Source organism: Prunus mume, linkage group LG2 (genome assembly GCF_029339155.1).
Source record: "Prunus mume cultivar Tortuosa linkage group LG2, ASM2933915v1, whole genome shotgun sequence".
NCBI lineage: Eukaryota > Viridiplantae > Streptophyta > Magnoliopsida > Rosales > Rosaceae > Prunus > Prunus mume.
This window is the reverse complement of record NC_142699.1, coordinates 278,696-289,763: the sequence shown is the minus strand read 5'-3', so window position 1 is coordinate 289,763 and position 11,068 is coordinate 278,696. Positions and strand designations below refer to the sequence as shown.

Genomic DNA, 11,068 nt, shown 5'->3' with positions numbered 1-11,068 from the left:
AAAAAAAAACAATAAAGAAATTACTATATTATTAGCATTAACTCAACACACTAGTCCATATGAGTTCGGATCTTGAGTCTATGTATTCAGAGGCTATGCATTTTTCTCGAAGTGTTATAAATCTTCATAATATCAAAAGCTAATATGCAACAAAATCTAGCTCTCTATAGAGATGCTCAAAATATAGAATTGGATTTTCCTAACAAAAAGGTCTATTTGATCCTATTATAGAAATAAAAATGCATGTTATGAGGGCAGTCCACAATCACCTCTTTCAATCACATCTCTCATCATTATAATCTTTTGAATTTTTAATAAGAAAATATAAATATGATTAGGAATTGACTATCTTTGTCAAGTCATGTCATGTAGATCCTAGTCAAAGACAAAGAGTAGTAAACAAGAAACAAGACATTGTATATTAGATTAATGAGTGTTAACCAATCCTTATTTTGGGCAGATCATATGCAATACTTTGGAAGATTTAATTTAGATTGCATGCAATTTCCTAACACAAGCTAGCGCGCGCACTCCTTGGCACACTATTATCCTACACTATTTGCTCCACAAGAGTCCAAAAATAATTTAGATTACGAATATCATGCATCTGTAGAGGATGACAAATAGTTAGCAAGCAAGTACACTACATGGGTTAAAAAATAACAACAAATTGTAAAGATCTTGGAAGAGATTCTTGTTTTCCTTTTCCGAAAATAATTGGCAAGAAAGTGGAGCGAATCATTTTCATCACCACCATCCTCATAACTAAATAATACAATTTTAATTATGAATTATATCAATGTGAAAATAATAATATTAGGCAGCTCCTCTCAGATGCTGACATATTTGATAGGGAGGACTAGACTAGATTGGACTAGACTAATAAAATCTCTATATTTATGTGCATTCAAGGCATAATATGGATATGTTGTTTAACTTGAAGGAAGAATGAGCACTATAGATGTTGATGACTAAAGCTTATCCCCCTTAATCCCCTTGAAAATGGTGGAATTATGGGCCAGTTTGGCATTATTGTCACTTTCTAAAAAATTGTTTATGCTATACTTTGAAAATAATGAGTTATAAAGTAAAGCAGTTCCATGTTTTAAAAACAATATTTTTAAAGTGTTATCAGTACAAAAAGCAAAGTCAAAACCGTTTGGTATATTTTAATATAAAACTGTTGTAATTATGGATATGTACTAAAATGGACATGATTTGTTGGCAAATTTTAATATAAACTATTGTAACTATTGATAATGACTAAAATAGATATGATGTTGAAAGTGTTAGATGCTAACTATGTGATGGTGGTGGTGGTAGTCGTGGTGTAGTGGTAGTGGAGGTGGTGGTGGTGGTATAGGTGGAAGTGGAGTTAGTGGTGGAGGTGATGGTGGTGGTAGTAGTGGTATAGGTGGAGGTGGAGGTGGAGTTGGTGGTCGTGGAGGTGGTAGGTTGTGGTTGTGGTGATAGCGGTAGTGATAGAGGTGGAGGTGGATGTGGTGGTTGTGGTGATGGTGATGGAGGTGGAGGTAAGGTGGTGGTGGTGGTGGTGGTAAGGGTGGAAGTGGGGGTGGAGGTGGCAGGGGTGGTGGTAGTGGTGAAGGAGGTCGTGGAGGAGGTGAGGTGGTGGTGGTGGAGGTGACGGTGGTGGTGGTAGATGATGTCATTTTTAAACATTAATGATGGTATTATGGGAATTGAAAAAATTGATTAAAAGCTATTCTCTGCTTCTTGTGAAAGCAACCTAGATGTTGCTTTTAAAAGCTGCTATGAGGAGGCCATTGTTTTTAAAATAATTAGCATATTTGATTTTTACTAAACATCTAAAATCGCTTAACTTTAAAGTGAAGCCGGTTTTTGGCTAAAAAAGAATCCCAAACGGGGCATGCGAGGGATAAGGTTTACTCATCATTGTCATCAACCTCTTATGAATAGTCATCCTTCATCCTCAAAGTCAAAGTTAGACAACAATATCCATATTACGCGTTAATTGCATATGAAAGGCATTTTGCTAGTCCAGTCTTGTCCAGTCTAGTCATCCTTAATAATGCATTGATGTGCAATTGTTTGGTTAAATGGAGGATCATATAGATTGATTTGAGAGTTTGAAGATTAAAACGAGGACTTCAAAAAATTTAGGGACTACTCGTATTAAAAACCCAAAAAAAATAAACTAAGGCTTGTTTGATAGGGAGGATTAAAATAGACTAGGAAAATGCCTACATTTCATATGCATTTAAGGCATAATATAGATATTGTTGTCTAACTTGGAGGATTATGGAGGACTGTTCATAAAAGGTTGATGACTAAAACTTATCCCTCTTAATCCAACCATTTTCAAGGGGATTAAGGGGGATAAGTTTTAGTCATCAACCTCTTATAGATAGTTCCCTTTTATCCTCAAAGTTAGATAACAATATCCACATTATGCCTTCAATGTACATAAAATGCAAGCATTTTGCTAGTCTAATCTAGTCATCTTCAACAAACGAGGCCGGTAGTAAGGAGAACATAGGGGGAGTTAAGAGTATATGAATATGTACACAACTAAAAACTGAGGTGAAAAAATTGGGTGGATGAGAGTTAGCACTCAATTAATAATTGATTGTAGGAAGGAGTCGTCCAAAACAAGCATAAAGGACAATCTTGGTTCGTTTGGATCTATTTGGAGAATAACGTGCAATTATTATCATTATAACACATTATTTCATTAATTAGTCTTAAAGCATTAATGGGGTCTAGCCCAGTAAAAAAAAAATATCTTGATTTGCAGACTAGTGGTTTTAAGTTCGAACTCTCATAGCACCATAGTAGTGTGTGTGTGTGAAACCTTCCTCCCTCTTATAGTTTAAATTGCCACTTGTATTTATTTATTTATTAAAAAAAAAGAATCTTAAAGCACAAAATATGCTTACCATCCATATCCATTTACTCAAATAGCAGCCTTGCTAAATCAACAGCCTTTTTTTCCCCCCAGTTAGATGCTAAATCAACAACTATGATATTAACAATAGAGTAAGATCCTCTAACTATGGAAAACGTAATTGAATGTTAAAATCAAGTGATAGAGGCAAACATGGGCATGTTTGGTTCACGAAATGAACTTCTTAGGAATGATACTCCTATGTCTAATTCCACGAGATAGAAATAGAAGATGTTCAATGCTGGGAAATGAAGACCCAGAAATGCCAGTCTCTCATGCTAAAATATTTGGGGAATTTTATTCTTCTTATATAGGAGTACATAGGGTTTAAATGTAAGAAATAAGGAAAGTACTAAAATCCTGATTGTACAATGAATAACCAACTATACAAACTATGAAGTAAATCTCCTAAACTGACTCATTTAACACTCCTTCTCAAGTTGGCGCATGGATATCATTAATGCCCAACTTGTTAAGTGAGCTATGAAAAACTTGGCTTGACATGGTTTTAGTTAAGATATCTACCAACTAATCTAGATCTTCATACGGTAAGTGAATCCTGTCCTCCAACTTCTCTTTGATAAAATATTCATCCACTTCAACATGTTTAGTTCAATCATGTTGAACTGGATTATGAGCAATGCCGATGACCACTTTATTATCACAATATAACTACATGGGTTTATTAGGCTGAAAGCCCAACTTCATCAACACATTTCTGATTCACAATAATTCACAACTACCTTGTGACATACCCTATTCAACTTCAGCACTCAATTTGGCAACACACCTTGTTTCTCGCTACGCCAAATAATAAGGTTACCTCATACGACAGTGAAGTATCTAATGTAGACAATCTATCGGACAATTATTTTGATGCACCAAATGTTGGAACTGGGGATCAGCCTCTTCTTTATAAGTTTTTCATTGTTTCGTAAAAACAAAAAGAAAGAAGCGATGGTCTGAAAATGGGAAAAGTTGAAAACCTTAACCAACCAAGAGTAGAGTTTCTGCAAAATGGCAGTCCCAAGTTCTTGGAACTTAATGAACGTTTGGAAAATAAAAACGATAAGCCATTTTATTATTTGGTCATATAGTCATAGTCCGATCAAGAAAAGAGACGTATTTATATGAATTTTGGGCATTTGTCAATGTCACAGTTGGATAACTTAGCATGCAAGATAAGCAATTTGAGTCAGCTAAGGCAGTTTCATGCGCAGCTCATTCAAAATTCTCTCCACCACCATAGCCAATGGGTGTCACTGCTCATCTCCCAATGCACACGCCTCCGTGCGCCGCTGCCCTATACCCGTCTCATCTTCGATTCCACACCTCGCCCCGATATCCATGTCTTCATCTCTATGCTCAAATATTACTCCAATTTGGGCAGTGCCCATTTTAATCAAGTTGCTTCTCTGTATCAAAAGCTGCAGTGTTGTGACTTAAGGATCGGTACCTTCGTGTACCCTGTCTTGATCAAATCTGCCGGCAGTAAAGGAATTGAGTTCCATGCCCATGTCCTGAAATTGGGTCTTGCTTCTGATCCCTACATTCGCAATGCCATCATGGGTTTGTATGCAAAATATGGCCCGGTTGAGAACGCCAGAGATGTGTTTGCTGAAATGCATGAGAGAACTCTTGCAGATTGGAATAATATGATCTTTGGGTACTGGAACTGGGGGAATAAAGCTGATGCGTGCAGACTCTTTGATATGATGCCTGAGAGGAATGTTGTCACTTGGACTGCTATGGTTACTGGGTATGCTAGGATGAGGGATTTGGAGAATGCAAGAAGGTATTTTGATGAAATTCCAGAGAAAAATGTTGTATCCTGGAATGCAATGCTCTCCGCTTATGCTCAGAACGGATTTCCAGAGGAGGCTTTAAAATTGTTTGATGATATGATGAACTCCAGGGATCAACCAAATGAAACTACTTGGGCAATTGTCATTTCAGCATGTTCGTCATGTGGTGATTGCTCCCTTGCTGATTCATTTGTTCAAAAGCTCAACCAGAAGCGGATACATTTAAGTTATTTTGCCAAGACAGCGCTGCTTGATATGTATGCAAAGCGTGGGAGCCTCCAGGCTGCTAGACAAGTTTTTGATGAATTGGGGGTGTCTAGGAACACTGTTACCTGGAATGCCATGATATCAGCATATACAAGGGTTGGGGATTTGGCTTCAGCTAGAGAGCTCTTTGATAAGATGCCAGAAAGGGATGTTGTCACATGGAACTCGATGATTTCTGGTTATGCTCAAAATGGGCAGTCAGCTCTTGCAATTGATCTCTTTAAAGATATGATTACTGCTGCTGATGATCCCAAACCAGATGAGGTAACTATGGTGAGTGTCAATCTCCGCGTGTGGACATCTTGGAGCCTTAGACATAGGAAATTGGGTTATCAGTATTGTCAGAAAAAATCATATTAAGCTAAGTATATCAGGATACAATTCTTTGATATTCTTGTACTCCAAGTGTGGAAGCATGGATGATGCCAAGAGGACATTCCAAGAAATGACAACAAGAGATGTGGTTTCCTACAACACATTGATTGCAGGGTTTGCAGCTCATGGTCATGGAATGGAAGCTGTCAAACTACTGTCGAAGATGAAAGGAGAATTTGTTGAACCGGACCGTGTAACATATATTGTTATTCTTACGGCATGTAGCCATGCAGGGATGTTAGAAGAAGGTTGGAAGGTTTTTGAGTCAATCAAAGCTCCTGATGCCGATCATTATGCCTGTGTGATTGATTTGTTAGGTCGAGTGGGTAAACTAGATGAAGCAAAAAAAATTATCGATGACATGCCGAAGGAGCCACATGCTGGGGTATATGGGTCTCTTTTAAATGCTAGCCGAATTCACAAAAGAATCGATCTTGGGGAGTTTGCTGCAAGCACGCTCTTTGAGCTTGAACCACATAATTCAGGAAACTACATTTTACTTTCAAACATATATGCCTCAGCAGGCAGGTGGGATGATGTGGTGAGAGTTAGAGAATTAATGAGAAAAGTAGGGGTGAAGAAGGCAACTGGGTGGAGTTGGGTTGAATACAAAGGTAAGTTGCACAAGTTCATTGTGGGAGACAGATCACATGAGCGGTCAGACGATGTTTATAGGCTATTGGCGGAATTAGGGAGGAAAATGCGAAATTCTGGGTACATGGCTGATAAGACCTGTGTGCTAAGAGATGTTGAGGAGGAGGAGAAAGAAGAGATGGTGGGTACTCACAGTGAAAAGTTAGCAGTTTGCTTCGCTCTTCTGGTTACTGATGCAGAGGCAGTGATTAGGGTAGTGAAGAATCTGAGGGTGTGCTGGGATTGCCATACAGCTATGAAGATGATATCTAACTTGGAGGGAAGGAAAATTATTTTGAGGGATAATAACAGGTTTCACTGCTTCAGTGATGGGATATGTTCTTGCGGAGACTATTGGTAACCTATACCAATAAACTTGCCATTTTCATGCTAATGAGGACACACCTTATGGCTTAGTGATGCTCTTGCAACATCAAGTAACAACAGCTTACAAGGTGTTATTTAGATGGATCCATTTATTTGTTCGTTTAGTCTCTTTTTTTTTTTTTCCTTCTTCTTCTTCTAAGAGGAATTGCAAATGAAAGATGACATCAAGGTGCAAATTAATGACTGAATTCTTAACTCTTGTTGAAGGTTAAGTGAATATATGTTGAAGAAGGAAGGTATCCGTGAGGTTGTAGCTCACATATGACTAGAGGACGAGCTTATGTTTGGCTCAGGTAGCAATGCCGCATCAACCTCGTCTTCACTTCCAGGGAATCAAGATGTCGGGTTGAGAAGAAGCTTGATCGGGGACTTGTTTAACTTTAAACACCAGGTAGTAGAAATACTATAGTAAATTCCTCCACTTTCATATTAGAACCCAAGGGCAAAGTAAGAATTTACTATAGAATATTAGCTGATTTTAATGATTTGAAATATATATTTTTTTCCTGTCACACCGTATATATTCAGACTTTTGAATTTTCAGTCTACTTTTGGTGCCGCCTTCTATCTTTCGGTTAGCCCTAGAGGCAAGAGCACAATAAGAACCTCACAAAATTTCTAGTCTGACAATATAAATATTTGTCTGATAAGATAACATTAGCGGTGAAAATAGTATTCCTTGCCTGTTAATATAATAGTGTGATGATTAGAAATATGGTTTAAACATGACTTTAATTACACAAAGCACATGAAAGTGCACCAAGACACAACTTCAAGCCAGAAATTATCAATAAAAAAATTGTACAAATCTGGAGAAATTCATGAAAATCTAAGACCTCGTTTCCCATCAAGATCAAAGACTCCAACCATATATAGGATCTGGCTTCTCCTAGTTGATTGAACATCTTCTGCAAAAGCTCGTTTTAAGGTCCTCATTTCATTGGCATCACCCTCTCGCTCTATCGACTTGTCAAATCGGTGACACTTGAGAGATTGACTTATTCCAAAGTATACCTGCATTGGATTTTACATAATTTTTTGTTGGTTGTGGATTTCTAATTCGGATAATTACCAATTTAACACCAGAATATATGACATTGTCCCTTTTTGTTCCTTAAAATGGGGCGAGGCAACATGGAAAATTTGGAAATTCTTGTATAAAGACATAAGATTCATATATGTAACCACTTGTGACTTGTGACTTGCCGTTTTTGCAGTAAGTCATGACTCTTTGACAAAGAGTCTTTCTGCACCTATAGAGGTGCCACACCGATGCATTAAAAGAAATCAGTTGTCTTCTTTCTAGGTTACACAAGTCTTTTCAGAGATTATGAAATTTAAATCTCACAACAAATATTTCTATTTGTGACATTTGAGTAATTGTGCTTAATTAGGACAAAAAGATTAGGCTGAGGTTGGGGAGAGTAGAGGAAGCATTCGTTTCTATAGGTACAAAAAATTTACAAATAGTGTACCCAGAAAAGATATACTGATTAAACACTTCAAAATAATAGAGGATAGAAAAAAAAATTCTTCTTAAAACTTCAGTTTTGTTTTTATATATTTATGAAACTCTAGCACACTCTAACCATCCTTCGAGAGATTCAGCTTGGTGTCTCAATTTCTGAATCTTCGAGCTCAAGTATAGCATTGAATCCAAATTCAGTTCCTGGTTTAAACAAGAGTTTGAGTTCTTCTGCTGTTTGAGTAGTGTTGATTTTGTTTTCCTTCACATTCAAGTTTTCCTGAAATTGATGAGAGATTTTAGAACGTTGCCTGAGTTTTATAAGAAAGACAACGTAGTGAATGGTGACCAGGACTTGCCTTCTTTACATAATCACCCATGGTAGAGCTTATTATTTCTTGTATGACAAACTTTGTGACACGCTCCTTACCAAGTATATCCAAGAGAAAGCTTTTTGGGACCTGAGGGAAGTTTTAGGTTAGCCATCAAAGAACAATGCTAAAGACTAAAGCATATGAACGAAGGATCCTATGAACTTCAAAATGGTTTCAAAACATAAATTGGCACCCCAGAAATTTAATTTCACAAGCGTGAACAAATGGATGCACCAATCAAATGAAGGTACTTCTAATACTTTCAAATATCCAAGTTCATAAAAGACCTGACAACGTATCAACCAAAAGACACCTAGCAAATTAAGTTCATTGAAGTTTTGTAATTGATGTCGTTATGGAAAGCCAGTGGTGTGTGAATAGTATAACATGAAAATGTGGTCATGCTATATCTAAATGTGTAACTTATGAACCAATATCTGAGCCATATTACAATGTGGTTACATCAAAATCTGCAAAATTTGTAACAAGAATCTTATTAAATGTTGATTAGATAGAGCTAGTTAAATTATGCGGGGCTCGCATCGACTAGTGAAATTCAATCATAAATTCTTATCACAAAAAAATAAATAAGTATAAGAATAAAACCACTCACCTTTGATGTTTTTCCTGGAGTAGTCCCAAAGCACATGAAAAGGAAAATTTATAGTTAAAACTTACGGACTCACAATTCAAAAGTTACTAAGCATTTATAAATCAAAAGAAGAAAGGATAGATGCTATCGGCTTAGAATTCCCACATCCATGCACTCTAATGCAGCATATTCAATAAATGGCTGAGTTAACCTTTGCATATATGGATACACAATCCTAAGCATATCAAAATTGAAAATAACAGGTCCCTTTTCCGAAACTGAAATGATACAAAATAAACTAAAAAGAAATTTTCTTTTGACTGCAAGATTTAAAAGGTCATCCAAAGTTGACCTCTACCTTATATTTTTGCAGTATATTCCAGACATCAGGTAAGAAGGTTTGTATTAATTCCAACAAAAGCAGGGGTACATCAATGTATTACCTCCTTTTTGTCTGCGAAATCCGGGAACTGGTGGTGCTGTGCGTGCCAAGTTTGTCAAAACCTTATCAAAAACTTTTTCTGTGTCATCCCCAGTCAAGTCTACTCTAACCTGGCAATGGAACAAAACAAGCACTTGCAATATAAGGTCCCAAACCTTTAGACACAGAAAACGCAAAAACATATACAACCAAAACCAGGCAATTAAATTGCTATACACTTTTTCATGAAAATGAGAACAATTTATCTGCAGCCTTTAACTCTAACAAAATGTTCCCAAAGCTTGATTCAATCAAACTATCTGGATATTTTGAATACTATTCGTTTTCCTATACCATCATAAACGTGCCTAGGAATACTTGAATCCTTCATTCACCTGCATGCATAAACTACTATGAATTATCACAAGAATAACATGTCACTTAAAATGCATGTGTGTTCTAACTGTGTTTCGATTAGATCTTGCATTGCAAGCTCACTTGTATCTTATTATCTTCTTGGGACTCTACAACAATCTTGGCGGATTTCAATGTTATGAGATTGCCTTCTACATCTGCAATAGATGCCTCTAAACCTGCAAAACCAAAATGAAAAATATATAATTCAAATTACAAACATCAGAAAACATGAACAAACAGAAAGAGAGTAAACTGAAAAGGCTTGTAATAATAGTCAATTATCTGAAAACAACCAACCTGAACCAGCTGCACATATCAGCCTGGATAAACGAGCATGACCCGTCTTATGCGGACTACAAAAGAATAATAACCTCAAAAGATTGAAAATGTTGGTTTGACGCAATTTCTTATTATGTTGCCACTGAAACTGTAAGCTCTCTCATATATAATGCAATAAGCTATGCAATGCAGATACGTGAAAGGTAAGCGAAAAGTAGAAAAAGAAAAAACTTCTGAGATATGCAATTTACCTCGTAAACAGCTTGCGTTGTGTGTTGCAGAACCCAACAATCCTTGTAGCGTTTTGACATGTAAGAGCACGACTGCAGTAGCTTCTAACAGGGAACTGCTGCAGCAAACTAATAAACCATCAAAAACCTTCTCTCACATATTTTTGCCTGATTATTATTCAGAGCAGTAGATATGACAACCATAAAAATGGTGCACACAACATGTATGATGAAATGCGTCAAAGGTACGTCTGCTACTAGTACTACGTACCACTCTAATTGTCCAATTACTAGAGAAACGCTTTACTGAAGAAACACAGAAATTGGGTGAAGTTGAGAGTTTCTTTTCTTACTTTGGGAAGCCCAAGGGACTGGAAATGAGAGGGTACTACTGTTGTCATCGTCGTCGTCAATGACGCCACGCTGCTATGCTATTGCTGCTGCAGCTGTTATAGCTTGTAAAAGAGATGCAAGAAAAGTGTTGTTCCAGATACAGGAATATCTTATCACTCTCAATCAACGCAGCTTTACCTAGCCTTTTAATCATGGCCGTTAGAAAAACACAAAACAACAGATAACAAATTTTAAAAAAAATTAAAAAGAAAAGAAGAAGACCATACCCTCTACATCTCCACCACCAAGGACCCACTAGCCACCACACTAGAAGGACTTGTATATCATGGATATAATATTATTTTGCTATTCTCAATTAATCACGCCATCATATGAAACAATTATCATGCACGACAAAATGTAATTAATTGGGAATAGCAAAATAATGTTATCCCCGTAATATATAAGTTTTTCTCCCACCACACACCTATATTGGTCGCGTACTTTATTGGCAGTTGAAAATGAATAAATAAGGCTAGGGACGGTGTGGTGGGTCTTAGTTTT

The 11,068-nt window shown here is 36.8% G+C and overlaps 2 protein-coding genes across 3 annotated transcripts; one reads left to right on the top strand and one right to left on the bottom strand.

Moving 5' to 3' along the window:
- The first annotated feature begins 3,803 nt into the window (after positions 1-3,803).
- LOC103318974 (Pentatricopeptide repeat (PPR) superfamily protein) lies at positions 3,804-6,900 on the top strand. The gene is given in 3 exon segments (XM_008220453.3): positions 3,804-5,280; positions 5,282-6,461; positions 6,601-6,900. Coding segments are annotated over 2 exon segments (2,310 nt in total). The 5' UTR covers positions 3,804-4,056; the 3' UTR covers positions 6,368-6,461; positions 6,601-6,900.
- Positions 6,901-7,818: 918 nt separating this feature from the next.
- Positions 7,819-10,720, bottom strand: LOC103318938 (uncharacterized). 2 transcript variants are annotated; one of them, XM_008220401.2, is made up of 8 exons: positions 10,525-10,720; positions 10,193-10,290; positions 9,960-10,015; positions 9,744-9,838; positions 9,268-9,376; positions 8,846-8,859; positions 8,218-8,319; positions 7,819-8,138 (listed from the first exon to the last, which is right to left on the bottom strand). In XM_008220401.2, exons 1-8 carry the CDS (start codon positions 10,570-10,572, stop codon positions 7,998-8,000), a joined length of 663 nt encoding a protein of 220 aa, XP_008218623.1. In that variant the 5' UTR covers positions 10,573-10,720; the 3' UTR covers positions 7,819-7,997. The 2 variants fall into 2 exon arrangements, with proteins under 2 accessions (XP_008218623.1, XP_008218625.1); XM_008220403.3 differs by having other exon boundaries at positions 10,193-10,287; positions 10,525-10,717.
- Between the last annotated feature and the right edge of the window lie 348 nt (positions 10,721-11,068).